The 21885-nt window shown below is 33.6% G+C and overlaps 1 protein-coding gene across 3 annotated transcripts in view; it reads left to right on the forward strand.

Annotated features, from left to right (window-relative positions):
* The window catches only part of LOC105466712 (SPARC (osteonectin), cwcv and kazal like domains proteoglycan 3), a 483715-nt gene that overhangs the window by 438269 nt on the left and 23561 nt on the right, over window positions 1–21885 (forward strand). For all 3 annotated transcript variants that reach the window (XM_011715825.3, XM_011715826.2, XM_011715827.2), the window contains one exon: window positions 2293–2412. In XM_011715825.3, the coding sequence (XP_011714127.1) occupies window positions 2293–2412 (120 nt within the window). The remainder of the gene's footprint in view (window positions 1–2292; window positions 2413–21885) is intronic.

Here is a 21885-nt window from a genome sequence, read left to right on the forward strand (position 1 = left end):
GAAAGGAAAGGGAGAAAAAGAATTACTGGGTCAAGGGTTAGATGCATTTGTAATTTTTTTTAATTTTAAAATTTTGTTGACTTTTGAATATTAATACAGCTATATAGTACATAATTCAAAAAGAGAAAGAGATGAATGGTAAAAATAAAATTCTCTCACACCACTTTCTTCCATTAATCCAGTTCCCTTGGGAGTCATGTCTTTATATAAATCCTTCTAGAAATATGTGATATTTACACAGGTATGTATGAATACGTAGAATTCCTCTTTTTCAAGTAGGATTTTGTTTTCTTGTGCCTATCCCTTTAAGGGGAGCGGAAGACCCATGTCAAGATGGCTTAAACAGAGACTCCAGGCTAGAGTGTAAGCATTCATATCAAGAGTATGCTATTTTTTTGCCTCATCACCTCAGCCTCAGCCGTGGTGGACCTTATCAGTAAAAGTGATTTTTTTCTTTGATTTTCACTGTAACTTATTCTTTTCCCTGGATGAAAGGATAGTAATGAATTCTGTACATTGCTCTGTCCCTGGCCTAGAAATCTCAATCTTACTGCCATCTTGCTCTGCACTGGGCACACAGTACACACTCTGTAATTACCTTTTGCCAGCTTCCTAGAATGTCCTTCACCCCTCTCTTCCATTAGTTCCTGTGACTCAGACATCCTCTTGCTGATTTTCTCTCTGGTGTATCACATATTGTAGTAGCATCTTGGGCAAAGATTATGTGGATTTTTAGTTTTGCAGACCCTGTTTATGTAAAAATTACTTTACCTTACTTTCCCACCTGATTTCTCTTAGAAATATGAAATAATTTTTATGTTGCTATGCTGCCTTTCAATGTTATTTAAATATTGGAAGACATTTCTGATTCCTTATTCTTTGTATGTAACAATTTTAGTTGCCCTCCCCCATGGAAGTTTATAAGATCATCATTTTGTCTCCAGTGTTCTAAAATGTCACAATGATTGGCTAATTTGGTCATCCCACCATACCAGGTACTGGGAGATTCCTTTTAATTTAGGAGCTGATTTCCTTTAGAGCAAGTGTGTCCAACTCATGGCCCACAGGCCACATGTGGCCCAGGACAGCTTTGAAGGCGACCCAACACAAATTTGTAAACTTTCGTAAATCATTATGAGATGTTTTTGCAATTTTTTTTTTTTTTTTTTTTTTTTTTTTTTTTTTAGCTCAGCAGCTATCATTATTGTTAGTGTATTTTATTTGTTGCCTAAGACAATTCTTCCAATGTGGCCCAGGGAAGCCAAAAGATTGGATACTCCTACTTGAGAACTAGGAAATGGTCTGGGATGGTATTACATCCAATTACATTACATTATGTTATTTATGATACATATAATGCATATGGTATATATTAAATGTAATAAAACATACCATAATTGCATAGTGTTTTAACCAAATGGACAAATGAGTATTAGCATGAATTACTTGTTAGTTGAGGAAATTGCACATTTACAGCATGCACAGAGGATTGGTCTGCAATAACAATGTCCTCTAAGCAATTTAAATTGGTGGCTTTTAAAATATATTTTCAAAATATTTTTGCAGTAAATTACTAAATTTGAATACTATATTTTAATGCTAGTCACACACACATAACATATTCTGCTAACAATGGTATCTTTAAAAAATAAAGAGGAAGTTATTTTAGTTCCAAATGGCAAGGTTTTCCAGTACAGTCTTTTTACAATAGAAACATTATAGTACTTTCTTAAATATTTTATAGTTTTTTTCTAATCACAAGTTATATAGCTGTTTCTTTTCTGTGATTAACAAATATATAGCATTAAATCAAATAGGAACAGTATATATTTATAATAGTGCATTCCTACATATACTGAGTATATGAATAAAGAATTATAAATTGTGACATCTTACAATAGGTATGGCCAACAATAAATGTATAATAATCATTTTGGATTTTCAACCCTGTATTTTCTCTGATAACCTATCACCCCAGCATAAAAAAGTATTTATGACATAAATATTATGGCTCAACTTTTGTGGTGTTATCAATACAAATCCTCCAAGTGTCATATTCTAATGAAGAATGCAAATAGAATTCCACTAATAATACTTCTTTATTGAATAAAATGTTTTTGTCATATTACATCTTATTTTAAAGCATGTATTTAACTTTGAAAAAGCTGAAACAGAGTCACACCTTTTTCTTTTAGTCGTCATTACCTTTCAATTTATGGGAATAATGAGAGAAAAAGCACTAACGTTATACTAAGATATTATTCAAGACTTGTGTTGTTTCTCTGTTTTTAGCATGCAGTGACCTGGAGTTCAGGGAAGTGGCAAACAGATTGCGGGACTGGTTCAAGGCCCTTCATGAAAGTGGAAGTCAAAACAAGAAGACAAAAACATTGCTGAGGACTGAGAGAAGCAGTAAGATTTCTCAAGTTGATAATTGCTACTGTATCTGATATGAAGTTTTATTTCCAATGAACCACGTAGAACAAAACACATATTTCAGTATTTATTCACTGCATATATACTGAATAAAAATCAGAACATGATTACTTCCAAGCACACCTGTATTATTTTGCAGGGAAATAAGGCATTTGGGACAACTCTGATTGGAGGAAAAGGGAATGTCTCCTCAGAGGGTGTTTAGCTTTCAGTAGAGCAGAAAGAATGAGAATATTCTTCAGTGTTTTATTAAGGTGGTAAAGAATAGAACAACACAGAAAATAAAGGTAAAAAATTTGGAGCGCTTAGATTTTAAAAGAATACAGCGGAACTCCCCCATATGGTAGCCTTTCCGAGATTGCTTTGCTGGTGTCTCTATTTTGAGCCAGTGTGAAATGGATCAGTAGACAAGAGAGGATATCTGCAAATTAAATAAATAAAATGCAGAAGGAATTAAAGAGCATATACGTCTTACAAGTTTTTTTAATTATCAGTATAATTCTCTAAAAGTTTTTTTTTTTAATTCCTTGGAAATAAGAAATACAAATTGAAATAGGGTATTTGTTATGAATAATTTTATAAACTTTTCATTTTATATTATTTTCATATGTATAAAAATTTGTTTATTATTTAATACATATAAAAGGATATGGAAACATGGGCTGAATCTTTCAAAGATTGAAGCATGTGCTCCAAAACACAAGAAAAGGGGGAGGAGTAGCAATTACAAGCCATATCTCTTGGCTGGCAAAGAAGAGCCAGATGTGTGACATTCATCACCTGTCGTGATGTGACCCATCCATTCTCACCTGCTACCCTCAAAGTGCAGTTTCTAACAAAATGATGTAGTAAGATAACACAATCCTCTTTAGATTCCTAAAATGCTTTGTTTTTTTTCACATTAAGGAGTTTTCTACAATTTCAACAAATTGTAGTTATGAATCTAATTTACATAGTGAAATAATTTAATGCAGAAGTGCAATTAAGCCATTACTTTTAGATTAGTAATTGTCTGTGAATGTATGCTGACTATCCATATATTTCCTTTTATGAATTTCACGAAAAAAATTGTAGTATTTTTCATTTCCTGCAGTAGAGTTCCTCAGACTTATCTCTGGATTTATTGGTTAATTTTTTGGCAAATGTAAATATTTTGATGCCTTTTAGCTTGAACTTGCCCAATAGAAATAATGATTCCATATATTTGCCTCTGTATTTATTGCCTCCCTACTGGAGTGGGGAGAAGGTTTCTTCCACACCCTTACATATTGATTTTTTAAAGATTCATGTTCACAACTGTTTTTAAAATTCATATCCACTCCCAATATTCATAGTTGAACATTTTTATTGCTTTCTCTAAAATTTCTCCTTTAAGCTAAGCTTGAGTTCAGACTGATGTGTCCTTCCAGATACGGAGATAGATAATGGAGAACATTTGCAACACTCAGCAAGGTGCCTGGGTAATTGTACACATTCACAGATATTTTCCTTTCTAGCTTTTTCTGTCAATAAATTCCATGAGACTCTCTAAAGGTAGTAGATTAATTATAAGAAACTTCTTTAGAGTTGAATATCTTTGGACAGGACAGGAAAAAGTGGGCCAAATGATTATGTATACTGCTTGAAGGAGTCAGAGGCCAGCTAGAAAAAAATTTCCAAAGGGAAGTTTTTCATTAGAATAGATACGACAAATCCATAGACAAGAAATGGCTGGCTCCCTCAGCTCTTCAGATCTGTGCACCCTCTGGGTGAATCCCTCTTTGGCTCTATCTTATTTAATTTGTGAATCAATCCTCCAATATCAGACTCCCATCTCCTTTCTATTTTTATTTTCCCTTCTTAGCATTTATCAGTTCTAATATAGTGATAATCTAGTGTTTATTTAATTCTCTCTCTCTCTCTCTCTCTCTCTCTCTCTCTCTCTCTCTCTCTCCCCCAACCAGACTACTTAAACTCAAAGCAGTAAGAGGTCTTTATTCACCACTGTATTTCCAGAACCTAGGATAGAGTTTGACATATAGTATTCACTAAATAAAACTGAAAGGAGTTAATGAATGAATGAAGCAAAGAAGCAATCAATATACTACATTGTGTACCCATACCATAGTTGAGTCACTCAATTGGTGCCCTAGGAATGATTATTGATAATATTCATTGTTTTCATCATGGCAGTTATTACTGTAGTCAATTTGTATGCTTTTATTTCTGTGAGAAAGATCACAAGCAGTGGAAGCAATGAGTCAAAATGTGCATGTATTTTAAATTACATAAGATAATAGATATTGCCAGACTGCTTTGTAAAAAGCCTAGGGCATTTTGCATTTTTACCAGCTAGACATGAGAGTTAACTTTTGCCTTCATGCCTAATAGCAAAAAAAAATTGCCATTCATTTTAACTTTTCCATTCTGATAAATATGCTATTGTTTTTCATTGTTAATTAAATTTGTATATTCTTTATTAGCAGTGAATTTGAACATTAAAAAATGGGGGGAGACTAAAAAGCAGTTTTCAACTTATCTGATATTAATGTTATCACCCCTACATTCCATTTTATCACATTTGTTTAATATCTTTGCTAAAAATTTCAATCAACTTTTCTTTATTATATTCATTTAAGTGTCTCTCTTGTGAAAACCCATAGTTTGGTTTTGATCTTTTAATATAACAGTGAGCAAACTTGGGGTGTTTTAGTTTTTTTGTTTGTTTGTTTGTTTTGAGATGGAGTTTTGCTTTTGTTGCCCAGGCTAGATTGCAATGGAGTGGTCTCGGTTCATTGCAACCTCCACCTCCAGTGTTCAGTGATTCTCCTGCTTTAGCCTCCTGAGTAGCTGGGATCACAGGCATGTGTCACCACGCCCGGGTAATTTTGTATTTTCAGTAGAGACAAGGTTTCTCCATGTTGGTTGGGCTGGTTTTGAACTCCTGACCTCAGGTGATCCGCCTGCCTCAGCCTCCCAAAGTTCTGGGATTACAGGTGTGAGCCACCACACCCGGCTACTTTTTGTATTTTTAATAATTAAGAATGTGGTTAAGTCAATATAAGGCAGAGAAAAATATTCTGATAAGGTATAGAATATTTGTCTTCAGGCATTTTATAGTGAAGCCAAATAAAAATATATTTTACAATCTCTTATTTATAGCAAACAAAAAATCCAATAACATTTTGTCATTTTAATAAAGAGACAAAAATCAAATTTTAGTTTTGCATCAAAATAAAATTTGATGCTATTATTAAAAATATTATAAGAAACTTTAAAAATTAGCCAACATTGACCATGAAAAAATAATGCTTTTCATGAATCTTTTACACTTTTTACATTTTATTCATTTGTTTACACATTTTTCACATTTTTAGGAAGATTAGTCATTTTCTATTAAGATAGCACTATATTTTTTAAAAAATAATGTCTTGTGTATCTTGTTGACAAAGTTGCCTTATGTCATGATTTTTCCTAAGAAAATCATTTATAATTTTTAATTAAATTTTCACTTTATAGCTGTAATTATGAGGTGGATAATTGTAAGGTTTGTCAGCATTTTGTAGTAAATAAGCAGACATTATGAATATAAATTTTATACTTGTTTAATATCCATACACTTCTTTGTAGAATATCATTTTAATGTGGCAAGAATGACATATTTATTAACAGAACCAAGTACATACAGCTTCTCTAAACTATAAAAATAAGAGTTAAAAGTATATAAATTACAAAGCATGCTTTTGTGTTTTATCTTTTTAAAAATGATCTAGATATTAGATTAGATGTTGATTAAGGAATACCTATTAACTAATTTAATCTAATATACATATAACATTTTAAACTATCAAAAATTCTTGGAGACTTTTTTAAGTTGGCTTTATTAAAAAACACAATTACTGTTGAAATAAAGCTTGTCATTTACGTGATTTAATTTGGTTAAAAACAAATTCATGGTTTCTTTTTCTTTCCTTTTTTTGAGATGGAGTCTCACTCTGTTGTCTAGGCTGAACTGCAGTGGTGCCATCTCAGCTCACTGCAACCTCCACCTCCTGGATTCAAGCAATTATCCTGCCTCAGCTTCCCAAGAAGCTGGGATTACAGGTGTGTTCCACCACACCAGCTAATTTTTGTATTTTTAGTAGAGATGGGGTTTCACCATGTTGGCCAGACTGGTCTCAAACTCCTGACCTCAGGTGATCCGCCCACCTCAGCCTCCCAAAGTGCTGGGATTACAGGTGTGAGCCACAGCTCCTGGCCAAATTTATGTTTTTTATAATCTCAAACACTTAGTAGATGTAATGCTAACTAATTGCATCAGTATACCTATATAAGTTTAGGAAAAATATATCCAAATGGAATAAAAATGTAAGCTGTGTTATATTTAATGCTGATAACACTAGAATCATAGCTACATTTTATTAAATAACATTAAACCAGTCATTTTTACCAGTCTTTTTAAAATTATGTGAATTGAATTTTTAAAACATGAGAGTTATTCTTAGTAATCCTATGCCTAACCATTCCATTTTAATATAGAAAACATGACAATGGGCCTGCATAATAATGTATAAAAATGCTTGTTTGTGTTTTTTATTAAAAGTTGTTTATTTTATTATTTACTTAATTTTAAAATTAGTTATTATTGATGCCCAGCAAAGAGAACTATATATTCTTGAATAGTAATTAAAATTAAAAAAAATAACCCAATCACCTGTTTCTCCTAATAGCCATCTCTATTTTTATTAGTGATTACTTACAAAGTATTTTGTTCTTGTTTGTATTTAGTGTCAGAATAGTGATATTAGGGGCAAACATGCAAGAGAGGGCCAAATCACACCTTTTTCTGGTTGTGCAAAGAAGAATGCTTAAATGCTAATATATTTTGTTTAATGTGTAGAATATTACCTTTGAGATAGATCTTTGCCTTTTGATGAATCTGTATCTCCAATTACATTTAAATTATTAATGTAATGTTCATTAAAATGGTCACTTTTTACTCTCTAGAAATACCACGGAGCTTGTTTTCTATAATATTAGAATATGTGTGAATAGAATATATAGTTTCCTAAAAAAGTAATTCTTAATATTTACATCTGTTTAGTCTAACTTCAGAGACTAATATACAGTTGGAAAGTTAATGAATGACTTCAAGAGGTGCATCTGAGCTGATGCTGAGCTTCTTGGCACACAGGAGAAGAGAGCAGAAAGGATGCTAGCATGTGTCTGCTTTGTCGATACTTTTACCTCCTTAAATAATCTGAAAAATTCAGCACTCTGTTTCACCACAAAGTCCTAGATATGTGATCTTTTCCAACCCCAAATATAGAGCAATAAAGGCCATAGGTACAATCCAGAAAAGTTGGCTGGAAATAGTGGCCAAAACAAGGGCCAATGCTTTGCCAAACATTGTTGAGAATGAATGCAAATATTAAGTTGAACCTCATGAAATTACCAATTTTGGAACTACAAAACAATAGCTTTTAGAGGTCAACCTGATATAAGTCATCTAAGAATCGACTACTTGTTATATTTAAGTTAGTCTTTAGACTTTAACCTATTTTCTTTCACTGAGTAACACATACCTTTTATTTGTGTTTAATTTCCCAGTTGTGTTATAACGGGTAAGGATACAAATTAAGCCATGCTTTTTTTCTCATTCATCCTAATCTCATGATCCAGGATAATAATCTCATTCTTAGTATTTATATCCTAACTGCATGGTAGCTAATGATCTCGCTAATGGTAGGCTGAGTGCAGAATGGGTAGCATGCTCTCTAACTTCATTTGTTTCCTAATCATAAGCCAGATTGCTAAAAACTGTGAGTACAGATTACTCTTAGGACTAATCATTGCCTACTGACTTCTCTGTGACTTCCAGAAAGTATTATAGAATGTTTGATTAGTATAATTCCTCATAGTAAAGGCACATCCTTCATATTTGCCTTTTACTTATCCTAGAACACTCTTCCCCCAGGTAGCTGTATGGCTCGCTCCCTCTCTTCATCCAGCTTGTTGTCCAAACATTCCTCACTAGGTGCCTTCCCTTCCACCCCATCTAAAATAGCAACGGCACCACAGAGCATTCACTTCCTCTTTACACTGCTTTATTATTCTTTCTAGCAAATATTGCTACCTGATATACAAATGTTTACTAGTTTATTTTTTATCTCTTCCAAACAAAATATAAGCACTCTAAGGTCAATAGTTTTCCACTGTAGAACCTGCAGGCACTATAAAAGGCCTTGGCATATGGTAGGGATTCAATAACAATTTGTTTAATGAATAAACTAAGAAGTCTAATCACAAATTGTTACCTAGACAATGCCCTGACTTCAGAAGAGTGATAAATTAGCCTGTAGCTGCTTGCTTATACTTGGTACATAACATAGGTTCCAAAAGGACAAGATTCTGATGATAGCAGAATTGGATTAAAAGGGTAAAAGCTTAATGACATTTAAATGGAAAGATATTTTGCTTTTTCAAAAAAGTCAATGAACCTTGAAAGTGGAATTTAGTTTTATAAAGAAAGGGTGATTTTCTAGCCTCACATACCATCAAATCAACAATGCTATATATTTTGCATTAGTTAATATTTAAAGTATAATGAAATGTAGTTTTTTTTAGTAGCTATTTTAGTAATTGTACTTAACTCTTAAACCCATTATGATAGTAACCTGAGATTTTAATCAACCAAATTGTATTACAGCATTTGCATACAGAATTCCACAGTCATTACTCAAGAATTGTATTTTACTTGAATCTTGGACAGTGTAAATATTTCATAGCTAAATGATTTGAGTTGATAAAATGGTCAAAAATGTCATAGCTTTAAAAAAATGAAGTTTATACAGTCTGTCACTATTTTTTGACAACGGACACCTAATTTTTATTTTATAAATTCAGGCTTCTTGAATATATTTTGTTTGGATTTGTTTTAGAGCTATCACTGAAAAACAAAGAAATGATCACAGAAAAGTAACTAAGATGGTAAAAGTCTTAAAATGTGTTTTACGGTAACAAGTTGAAGGAAATGGAGCTATTTAGCCTCTCATCCTATTATTATTAGCATGAAAATGCTTGGTGATGCTTTATCCAATAAGAATATGTTGTGCCCATTATTATCAATATACCTCGATTTTGTTTTATTATTTAAATCTCCAAAAATTGCATAGCAGAAATACTATACCCAGGCTTTTAAAAATATGGCTGCAGTCGAGAATATATAGTTCGTGAAAGTGACATTGTACTAATTTCCCCTTTAACAATTTGGAGAACATCGGGACATTAGCATCATATGAAAAATCCCCAGATTAGCAGAGTCTGACTCAGATTAAGATAATGTCTTATTTCTGCTTTTCTACATGCCAAATGTTCTCCTCAGTCAGAGAAAATGATAGAATTATTTAAACCTCCAAGGTAAATGCATACATTCTAATTTCTTACCCAGATATTGCTCACTTTATGTCATGATGTCTTCACATTAAGAGAAAGATTGAATTTGGAATCAAATGGTTTAAATGCCACATTTTAATGCAATTAGGAGTCTTCTAGGTATAGCAGGAGACTTCATCTTTTGAAAACAAAATATTTGAGAAAATTAGATAAATTTTCTTATTTCAAGTAATAAAATGAGAGATCCAGATCATTGCTTATTTTGGTTCTAATTATTGAGACATCTGGCACTTTCTTCTCTTTTATTCTGTAGATTCTAACTCCCTATGATAAAATTTAATTATATACTTAAGTATTACTAAGGTATTATGTTAAGATTTGTACATTTTAATTTTGCTGAAATTATGTATTTCATATATAGCTAAATTAATGTAATCCCATGCAGCTTAAAAGTATTGCTATAAAATAAAAGTACTAAGTGATTGATGTACTGCAGTGAAATTATTTTGTTACATTATCGTGTCCTGCGAAATTACTGCATTGGATCTACTAGGAACCAAACTTTTGGTCATCCTTTAAGGAACTGTATTATTCCAAACAATGGCAATTGCTATCAGCATTGGCTATTTTTTAACATTTCTCACTGGATGAATGAAATGTTGTCAACTTTATTACATTCTGTTTTCAATAATGTAAATATTTAATTTCAAAATAAAGCCATGTAGACTGTTCAAGCAATTTTCACCAGTCATCTGAACTATCAGAACCTATTCAAAATGAAACAACACCCTTCACAAAAAAAGACAATGAAGAGGTTAAGAAAAGACATCTACAGAAAAATAAAATAAAACACACAATTTTATGTTACCACATATATTTAGTCAATTATAGTCAATTATAAACATTATTCCTGTTAAACTTTACTCCAATGCCAGTTGAGTAATACATAAATTCTTGAATGTTTGCAAAATAGGTGTCTTGAAAGCATCAAGAAGTGATAGTTAAAACCAACAGAAAAAGTATACATAAAAACAAGTAAAATAATTTTAAAAAATTATTTTGGGTTGTTTAATGTGAAAACAAATGACTCTATATACCACTGCAGTCCTTGAACCATATGCTAGCCAATAAAAAGCCATTAATTTTATGATGATTCCTTTGAGACATTAATGAATGTTAACTGATTTTCAACATATCACAGCAAGGAAGAGTCCATATAACATTGTATATTTTCCATTTTATTTATTTTTATATTTTGCATTTTGATTGCATAAGTAATGCATGCTTATTTTAAAAAATAACATATGGAGATATAATTAAGAGAGTATCTTTTCACCAACTCCATTCATTGCCTTTTTCATGAGGTAGAAACTGTTAGCAGCCTGATTTATATGATTTTCCAATGCTGCTTTTTTTTTTTTTTTTTTTTTTTTTTTTGAGACAGAGTCTCGTTCTGTTGCCGATGCTGAAATGCTGTGGCATGATCTCAGCTCACTGCAACCACCATCTCCTAGGTTCAAGCTATTCTCCTGCCTCAGCCTCCCGAGTAGCTGGGATTACAGGCATGCGCCACCATGCCTAGCTAAATTTTGTGTTTTTAGTAGAGACAGGGTTTTGCCATGTTGGCCAGTCTGGTCTTGAAGTCCTGACCTCAAGTGATGCACTCACATCAGCCTCTCAAAGTTCTGGGATTACAGAAGGGAGCCACCATGCCCCACCAAATGTACTTCATTTTCGTACAAAGATATTTATTTACATAAACAGACCTATTTAAAACAAATAGAAGATCATACTATACACAGTATGTGCCAGCTCGCTTATTATAACTTTATTTTAACCTTTTAACACTTCATTGTGTTGCAAATATTTTCTCACTACATCCTTTCTATTTTGACTTTAGAATATCTCTTAGTTCATGTTCTTTAAGAAAGTCTTTCTTACAAAAATACTGACGTGTATATTCTCCTAATGTATATTTTTTTGCACTTAAATCTTTAAACCTATTTACAATTTATTAATGTGAGCTAGGATTCTGGCAATAAATTATGTACCCTTATTGAATTAAAAATAATATCTTTGCAGTTAATTTTTGTTTATTCTTACGTTGCATTTTCTTTTTAAATGCTACTTTTTTCATATTTCTTTATGTTATTGATTTCTACTGTAATTCTGGTTAGTTTTGGTATCAGACTTTGAATGATTTTAGTTCTTTAAATTCGTTGAGGTCTATTTTATGGCCCAGCATATGTTCCATCTGCACCTAAAAGGAGCATGTATCCTGTTATTATTTGTTGGACTATTCTGCCAATATAAATTATGCCAAGTTTGTTGACAATGATTTTCAGATCTATACCCTTACTGTTTTTCTATCTATTTACTTTAGTGAATACTTTTAGAACAGCGTTGACATTTTCAGATATAAATGTCTGTTTCTGTGTTCAGTTCTATTAGGTTTTTTTCTCAGGTATTCTGAAGACTCTTTTAAGATACATTATACATTTAGGGTTACTATATCTTCTTATTGAACTCCTTATTTTGTGATGTATGTTGGTTAATGCATGCAAAAACACAAATAAAAAGTAATAAGATCTCGTTTGATAGCACAGTGGAGGAACTATAGTAAACTGTAATTTATTGTATGTTTCAAAATAACTAGAGAAGAGGACTTGGAATGCTCCCAAAACAAAGAAGTGATAAATCTTTGAGATGGTGGATACTCCAGTTACCCTGATTTGGTCATTATTCATTGTATATTTGTATCCAAATATCACATATACCCGTAAATGTGTAAAGATATTATATATCCATAAAACTTAAAAAATATATTCATCTTTCTTTTTTTAAAATATAGTTTCACTGGGTAAAGTATACTGGGTTGAGAGTTTTGTGTTTTGTTTTGTTTTGTTTTGTTTCAGCACGTTACCCCTGTCACCCCACTGCTTCTGGCTTGTGGGTTTCAGCTGACAAATCCACCATTTTCTTTACTACTCTAGTGAAATATGTATCTATTCTAGAGATGCTTCTCCTCATCACCCTTTAAACAGTTTGAATATGGTGCACCTAATTTTTGTTTGTACGTCTGTTTATTTGGTTGGTTGGTGTTTATTCTGTTTGGTGTTCTCTAAGATTCTTATCTCTGTGGTTTGATGTGTTTCATCAATTTTGGAGAATTCTAAATTAATCATTGAAATATTCTTCAACCCCATTTTTCTCTCTTTCTTCTTCTGATATTTTAATTACTTCTCTCTTAGATTGTTTGATAACAACCACAGCTCTATTATATTCTGTTGTCCTCCTACGCCTTTTCACCTTCTTCTTCTTCCTCCTTTGTCTCCTCCTGTCTTCCTCCTCCTCCTCTGTTTCCTTTTCTTCTCTTTCTCCTTAATTTCCTCTGCCTCCTTCTCCCAAACAATTCTATTTGTTTTTCTCCTATAGTTTCCATCTGTAGTTTTAATGCAAGTGTTCACCATTTATACTACAGCCTTTAACCTATTAATCATTGTAATTTTAAATCATTTCTCTGATTATGTGTACATCTGTTATTTCTAATCTGGTTCTATCAAATGCTGTGTCTCTTGGCAGTGTTTATTGTTGGTTTATTTTCTTCTTCCTTTAATACATGTCTCTATCTTTTTGGTTAAAACTGGATATATTGTGTAGAGCAGTAGGGATGGATGTAAATAACATTTGTGCCTAGAAATCGTGATGCCTTCTCTTTTGCATGGCTTTTATACAGCAGTTGAGCCAATCTATTCTGATAATTAAACTAAGTTTTGGCTTTGATTTTATTCTTGTTATCCTCAGCATATCCCAGACTTCAAGTAACTATAGCATTGCCTTGTGCTTAGCATGAGACTGGCTTGCCACAGCGTTTTTCTCCACTTGTTTCTTACTGATTTTTCCTTTGCAGCTGAGCCTCAGAGAAGGTCCCCCTTCTTGATTGTACCCCTCCACCACTGATAGAAGGTTGGCACTTCTTAAGCAACATTTGATACCCTGGTAGTGGGAACATCCTTCATATTTCTGTTAAGCTACAGCTTTAGGAAGATAATGCATATCTGAATCTCAAAAGTGGGACTTTCTCAGAAATCCTATTGCCACCCTAGTGGAAGAGGTTCTTTGATGGTCTGTACTCAGGATATTCTCCTGATCCTTTCCCAGGTACAGCTTGGTTTTTAACTCTTTCCCTTTGATGCAAGGGATCCTCACCTATATCTAGAGAGTGACAGGATATTGGGCTCACCCCCAGGAATTTAAGGTTTTCTTCCATAAGGTATGTAGGGAAGATGGATGCAGATGGGAGTTCATACCTTACCCACAGCAGCTTCTGCTTCTCAGGTAGTTTCTTGGGTCTCTTATCTTGCCCTAAGTCTTCTTTGAGAGCACACACTGAGATCCTGGAGTCATTCTGTCAATGTTTATGAATTCCTCCTCTTTTTGTGGTTTCCAGAGGTTATTTACTGTCATGTTAGCCTACACTCAGCCTTTAGCAATTCACTGAAAATATAAATAGAATTCTTCTTATTAGCTTACATGGCATTTGGTATCTGTCTCAAGTAAGCCAGTGTTCGCATTCCATCCTTTCTTGGAGGCACATGTCTCTTTTTAGATTCTGGGTTACTTCATTGCTCTGGGACATAAACTCACTTATGGATTCAAGAAAATTGTAGTTTTGCTAATTACTCAGACTTTTCTTATTGTTTATTTGTGAGCAATACTCTTTTCAACTTCTCACATTCTAGGTGTGAGTCCTTGCCTTTAATCCTAAATGGTATTTTCATGAATGGAGATTATCGGGTTGAAAGTTTTCAATTTTTTTTTCTTGACTTAATGATGTTATTCAACTCATTTTTGGTCTCTAAAGTTTCTGACGAGGTGCCAGACAAATTGAATTATTGTTTACCTCTATGTGGCATATTCTTCCTACTGCTTTCAAAATTGGCCTTAATCTTTAGCTCTCGAAAGTTTGACTATGATTAGGAATGACCTTTGTGTCATTCTGCTTGAAAAATTCTGCATATCTTTATTTTGTAAATGTAAGCATTTAAGCAAATTTTCTGCCATTATTTCTTCAAATATTTTCTTACATGATTATCTTTCTTCTTTCTTCTGGAACTTCAATTGTCTATGTCATAATAGCACTTGATATTACCTAACAGTTCCCTGAGGTTCTATTTAGTTTTTTTCCCTCAATCTTTTTCTTTCAAATTAGATAATTTTGATTGATCTCTATTCATGTTTACTTACCTTTTCCTTTGTCAATTTAGTTTAATTTACAAGGTTTTTTTGTTTGTTTGTTTTTTGTGTTTTTTTTTGTTACTGTCATTCTTACATTCCTATTAGGTTCATTCTTATAATTTCTATTTCTCTACTTTTAGTTTCTATTGTTGCAATTATTATGAGCATGTTTTCTTTTACCTTATTGAATGTAACAGTGTTAGTTGCTTTAAAATAATATCTGCTAATCCCAACAACTGGATCATCTCAAATTTATTCTTAATTGATTATTTTTACTTTTTTTGAGAATGAGTTCCATATTTCTGTTTTTAACATGTCTCAAAATTCAGGATGGTGTTCTGGACCTTATGAATATGGAGTTGTGTGATGCTGCGTTGCATTATTTTCCCCAGAGAGTGTTGCTCGATTGATTTAACAGATGATTAACTTGGCTGGTCTCAAAATGGAAACTCACTTTCTTGGGTGCCAGCTTCAATCTCCATTCAGTGTTCTAGTGTTTAGCAGAGGTGATTGAAGCCTGTGGAATACATATGTGGCTGATAGATCATCCGAGTTTTGGGTAGGTGGTATTTGGTGATAATTTATCCCATTTTCTTCTTGGATTTCATCCTCTTTCCTCAGCGGCTATACACAACTTTCTGATTCTCCAGGCTAAAAAGTCTGCGTTGTTTTTGTTTGTTTGTTTGTTTGTTTTTTCCAGTGTTATTGCTACCTTGCACCATGAAAGCTCTGCCTACCCCCAAGTTAAAAAAACAGCAAAAACTGGAAATTCACTACACATAACTTCCTTCCTCAACATGCAGACTACAACAAGAATCTGCCTACTCTATTAACTCTTCATACCCTTCTTGCTTTAGAGAGAAAAAAAAAAGTCTGGAATTTAATTATTTATCTGCATCTGTGTTCATTCTATAAGACCATATTCAACAATTACTGAAAGTGGAATCTAAAATAATTTTTTAAATGACAGTTTGAAGAGAGGAATTTTGTCTTACTTGTCCTTGAATAACCAAGGCCTAGTAGTGTGTATTGAATCTTGTGTGGACCAGAATGGTGCTTTTCTTTGCATTACTTGCTGTTGACCCCTTCCCCTCACCAAATCTGACGGTATTACAGTACTTTAAAAATATTGAACTTTCGTGAGTGAGGACAATTCAGTAATTCAGAATAGGTTTTGAAATGCACATTTACCCAGATTTTGCTTTCATTTGAATGATTTTACTCTGATTTATGTTCATCTCAGCTATGCTATTGATTTACTTGAGGACTAAGCAAGTAAAATTGATAATATAGGCCTGCTAGTTCATTAGATTGGGAACTCTACTCTTTATGTATCTACATTCTAGAAGTAAATAACCTCATTTACTACGATAACATAAATAATCAGGAAATGTTGAATTTTTTATTGTAAATATATTTGATAGCTTCTGCTTTTCAGAATTTTTTGAAATATTTTTGAAGAGAAGAGACATTGCTTGACAATTCTTACAAAAGATGACATGTCTTATGGGGGCTCTGGTGCTTTCCAAGGGATTACAAAGATTGGTGAGTGTGGGAGGATGAGAAGGCAAGACAAGCAAAAGCATTTTCAATATTAATAAGCACACTGTGGTCTGGACCTGGAATTTGTAATCTTTTAATAGTACCGATACCATAGGATTCAGCAATTAAAAATAAGTATTTGCCTTATTTCATGTAATCCTTACAATTCTGCAAAGTAGTTATTATTTACTTCACTTTATAGTTGAAATGGTTGAGAGGGAAAACCCAAAGTCGCACAGTAAATGGTAGAGCTAGGATTTAACCCCGGGTTTTTTGGGTCTAAGAAACGTAACTTTTATGTATTTATATACTTTTTTTGAGATAAGGCCTCACTTTGTGACCTAGGCTAGAGTGCAGTGGTGCAATCATAGCTCACTGCAGCTCCAAACTCCTGGGCTCAAGTGATTTTCCTGCCTCAACCTTCTTAGTAGTAGCTGTGACTGTAGGTGCATACTACCACAACTGGCTTAATTTCTTATTCTTTATAAAGACATGGGTGATCCTCCCACCTTGCCTCACAAAGTGCTAGGATTAATGGCTTGAGCCACCAGAGTGGGCTTGAAACCTATACTTTCACTAATTATGTAATCTCCCAGTCAATCTCTCAGAATCTAAGTAATAGCCAGTATCAAGTATGTGACTCAGCTAGGTTGCAATAACTGCCTCTGGTATACATGTACATGCTGGCACATATACATGCTTGCACAGAGAATGTTTTCCTACTGCATTTTACCTAGCTTGGGAATGTTTATAAAATATTAATAACAATTATTTTGCTTGTATTATACTGTTTCTCAATGTTTTCGTTCTTTCCATATAAATAAAAAATAACTTAGATTGAGATAGATCAATATATGCATATAAAACTATTAAATGAATTATATTAAAAACCTCAATCAACTCTCTAGAGAAAGATTTTTGTTCATTTAATTATTTCTGTGTTTTGTTTGCTTGCGTTTATTATTGGTCTGTGTGTTAACTATTCAAAATTTACAAAATGTTTCTGAGTTTTAGAATTCTGACATTTAATAATTACAAACATGTTTGTAATATTCATATTTTCCACAGTTGAAAATGTTTTCTCAAAGTCCCTCAGTCTTTGTATTTCTGCCTAAAGGAATTATTTTAAATCATTACTTTTAATACAATTATTTACTTATTTTTTATTTCCTTGATAATTTTCTATGCCTTTAAGTGAATTTTCTTATGTTAATGTATTCCATAAGTCATGACATCTGCATGTAGCAGCAGATTTTTAGGTGGTTATATTACTTTCTTCTTACAATTAAAGAGTTATCTCTTCTCTTTCTAACATTATTTTCATGATAACATGTAGGATATTGGTTTTTTTCCTTAGATTAGTCCTTGAGTGAGTGTTGTTAAGTATTTTCCTTCCTAGATCCCTTTCTTAAGCTGTAGCTGCCAGCTAATAATGATAAATTTGTACTGTTTGGGTTGCATTCACTACCTGTAATCTCACTTAGTTTTTAGCATCCAAAGTTGTCAATGTTATCTAAGAAGATGATGAGTTAATGGAATATTTGCTTCCAATCCATATTTTAAAATAATTTTGAAAATGTCCTTTGAATCCCAGCAGAAAATGTTTTTGTTGTTGTTGTTTATTTGTTTGTTTGTTTTGAGATGGAATCTCACTCTGTCACTAGGCTGGAGTGCAGTGGCACAATCTCAGCTGACTGCAACCTCCACTTCCCTGGTTCAAGCGATTCTCCTGCCTCTGCCTCCCCAGTAGCTGGGATTACAGGCAGGCACCACCACACCCAGCTAATTTCTGTATTTTTAGTAGAGAGGGGGTTTCACCATGTTGGCCAGGATGGTCTCAATCTCTTGACCTCATGATCCGCCCTCCTTGGCCTCCCAAAGTGCTGGGATTACAGGCATGAGCCACCTCGCCCAGCCCAGAAAATGTTTTTTATCTCCTTCCTCCTCTCCTTCTGTCCCTCTGTCAAACTTCTCTCCATCACAAAGTACTATTACTGGTTTAACTCCTTTTAGATTTTCAAATTTCACCTCATGTGTTTCATCCTTTATTGAGCATTCCTGACACTCTGCACTATTTTCTTTTTTCTCTGTTCTTAAAGTACCTGCTCTACCACTTGTCACTTTGGGTTTGTTGTTGTTGTTTGAGTGCACATTTATATCTGTTCCATATTGTATTCTTCATGCATGTGCTCCACCCTTTACAGTGTTTGGCATATACTTCGCACTTAATTCATTTAATCAGTTTTACAAAATATTTTGAAATTCGTACTATTTGCCAAGCATTGCCCGGGCCATTCAGGATTCCAACAGTGAATAAACAGACCTTTTTCACTTCATGGGTCACCCTCTGAGTCTGCCTTCCTGATTTCTTCTCACCTGTTTGATATCTAAATGTTTGTAGTCCCAAAGACTTCATACTTTTTCTTCTAGCTGTAATCATTACCTTTAAGATGTTGTTCAGTATCCCATTTAGAAACTCAGCTGTATACAGATGATCTTCAAATTTATACTTGTAGCTTTGATTCCCAGAATCTTACATTTAACTTTGTGTTCCAATCGTCTCTTGAAAGTTCAACAGGCATTTCAGACTTAACATACCCAAAGCCAGATACCCCACACAAACTCACTCTTCTGCTGTCTTTCTCAACTCAGTAAATATCGAGTCCATTATATCAGTGGATCAGGTCAATCACCTGAAGCCATCCTTGAGAAAAAGAAGCAGAGAGGAAGATGGGTGATCTCTAGGTAAAAATTGCATCTTTACTGTGACCTATGTGAGTGAGCAGACCACTCATGCTGTGACCCCATCACCTGCCACCTTCTCCTCATCCATTCTACTCCAGTCACGCTGGTTCATTTTTTTCCTGCAGCGACATTAATCATGCTCTGACCATAGATCCGTTACTCTTCCTCTTCCTTCTACCTGGAATGCCCTTCCCTCATTCCCCCGCATTAGTCATAATCTCACTTTCTTTGTATTTCTGCTCAAATTTAGAGACATTGTGGTAGGAAGAATTCTAGATGTTCCTCCCAAGATTCCTGACTCTTCGTTATTCAGCCACACAGTAGTCTAGTTACTGCTATGATGTGAAGGTATTTGCAAATGTAAGCAAGTCGCACTTAAAACTATTAACATATCCAAAAGGAAAATCTAAAAGAGTAAAGACAGCAAAGGTGGCAACAGAATTTATGAAGAGGGTTTCTTTGGAAAGAGCTATGCTATGATTCCACCATTCCTATAAGGACGGATGAGGGTGATTATAACTTCAAATTTCAACAGAAATTTTCAACAGATATTTCAACAGAACCACTCAGAGAGCTTTATATGTGTTCCCAGACAAGCAGACTGTGGCCTGAATTTCACCAGAAAAATCTAAAAGTCAGAGGTAGGCATGATCTGCTTACGTATTTCGTGTCAAAGCAAAGTTGCTGCTGCTTTGAAATTAACGGTCTGGGGAAGAAATACAGTAATATTTACTGTGGACCAGACTTGAATGCCACGGGTGAGAACAAATGTACATTCTACCCAAGACGACTCTTGGGAACACAGAGTAAACTGCAGTGGAAACATGGATCATAGATACCCAGGGACAAAGAGGCGGTAGCTGGAGAAAAAATTCACATTTGACAAGACATATGCTTGTATGTTTACTCTTCAGACCCCTGGAAGACCAAAAAAGGGATCTAGGAGTATAAAAATAGATGAAGCCTTTAAAACCTGATAAGCCCATACAGCACACAGTGTTCCTAAGACAGTTATCAATTTGGTAAGAAACTCCCTGTCCACTCTTATGTATCTTTCATTCATCCACATAAAAACTGGAGGTGGTCATAAAAAAGATGGAGGAGGAGAGTTAGAAGTAAAAGCAGAGAAGGATTAAGGAAACATCATTTTCTCCTTACCTGACTTTGCACCAGCAAAATATCCAGCTACAGAAAGGAAGAATCACATTTGGAATCGTGATTATTATATAACATTAGACATTTTGCAATGCCAATTATCTTACATTTGTACCTTACAAGGACGATACAACTTTTTGTTACTGAAAGCTGAGATGAACAAATTGTGGGACCTCCTGAGTTTTCTTCCAGAGATAGGAGAAAACCTTTACCAATAAACACATATTTACAGAGTATAAGAGGAAAAAAAAAGGGTGGTTTTAGATTATATCCTGTAAGCCTTATTTGTTCAATATATGCATATATGTGCATTGTGTGATCAATATACTAGTTAATATAAAATGTGTGTGTGTGCCTGTGGTTATATACATGTAATGTGAAGCTCAAATGAGGTAGGTGGATTAGAGATAAAGATTGTGAGCTATTGGAATGTTAGCTGAAACAGTGTAATTGAATCAGCACCCGTAAAGAGTTGATGTAGACTAGAAAAAAATCAGCTGAGAAATGAACACTGAGAATGGCAATATTTAAGAACTAAGAAGTAAAAGAATATAGGAAGAAGACTGAAAAAGTGAATACATACGAGAATAGAATGTTGTAAAATGTCTTAAAAATTAAGTATTATCTTCTTATACAATCCCTGGTATAAATTTTTCAACACAGTGTGATCTAGCTTTAAACTCTAGAATCCTGGTATTGATTGCCAAACAACATCTAAGTTAAAAAAAAAAAAAAAAGTTACTTTTATTACACTGCAAAATAAAGTATCAGTTTTTTCACACCTTTTTTAGAGTCTCATAACAAAATTAAAATTTTAGCTTAAATATTGAACATCTTTATCATAATTACTTGACTTTTGCAACACAGATAACTTACAAAGGTTTTGCTTAAAAAGATTTTCTTTTATTTTCCGGTATGATATTTCTTATAAGATTTGAGAACTGGTTACCTCCATTTAGAAAAATTATTACAAAAGTTTGTGAAAATAATCTTAATGAATAGAGGAGATCCTTATAGAAACAATAATTTGAGAAGTAACTTTAATGAAGTCAAGGGATGGCAGAAACCTTAAGATGAAGCTAGGCATGGTGGCTCATGACTGTAGTCCCAGAACTTTGGCAGGACAAGGCAGGTAAATTGCTTGAGGCCAGGAGTTCGAGACCAGCATGGGCAACACAGTGAGATTATCTCTACAAAACACAAAAAATAAAAAATAAAAAATTAGCCAGGCGTGGTGGCATGTGCCTATAGTTTTATCCTTGGGAAGCTGAGGTAGGAAGACCACTTGAGCCCAGGAGGTTGAGGCTGCAATGAGCCATGATTACACCACTACATCCCAGCCTGGGTGACAGAGCAAAACCCTGTCTCAAAAGCAAACAAACAAACAAGAAAGAA

This window comes from Macaca nemestrina, chromosome 3 (genome assembly GCF_043159975.1).
Source record: "Macaca nemestrina isolate mMacNem1 chromosome 3, mMacNem.hap1, whole genome shotgun sequence".
Classification (NCBI taxonomy): domain Eukaryota; kingdom Metazoa; phylum Chordata; class Mammalia; order Primates; family Cercopithecidae; genus Macaca; species Macaca nemestrina.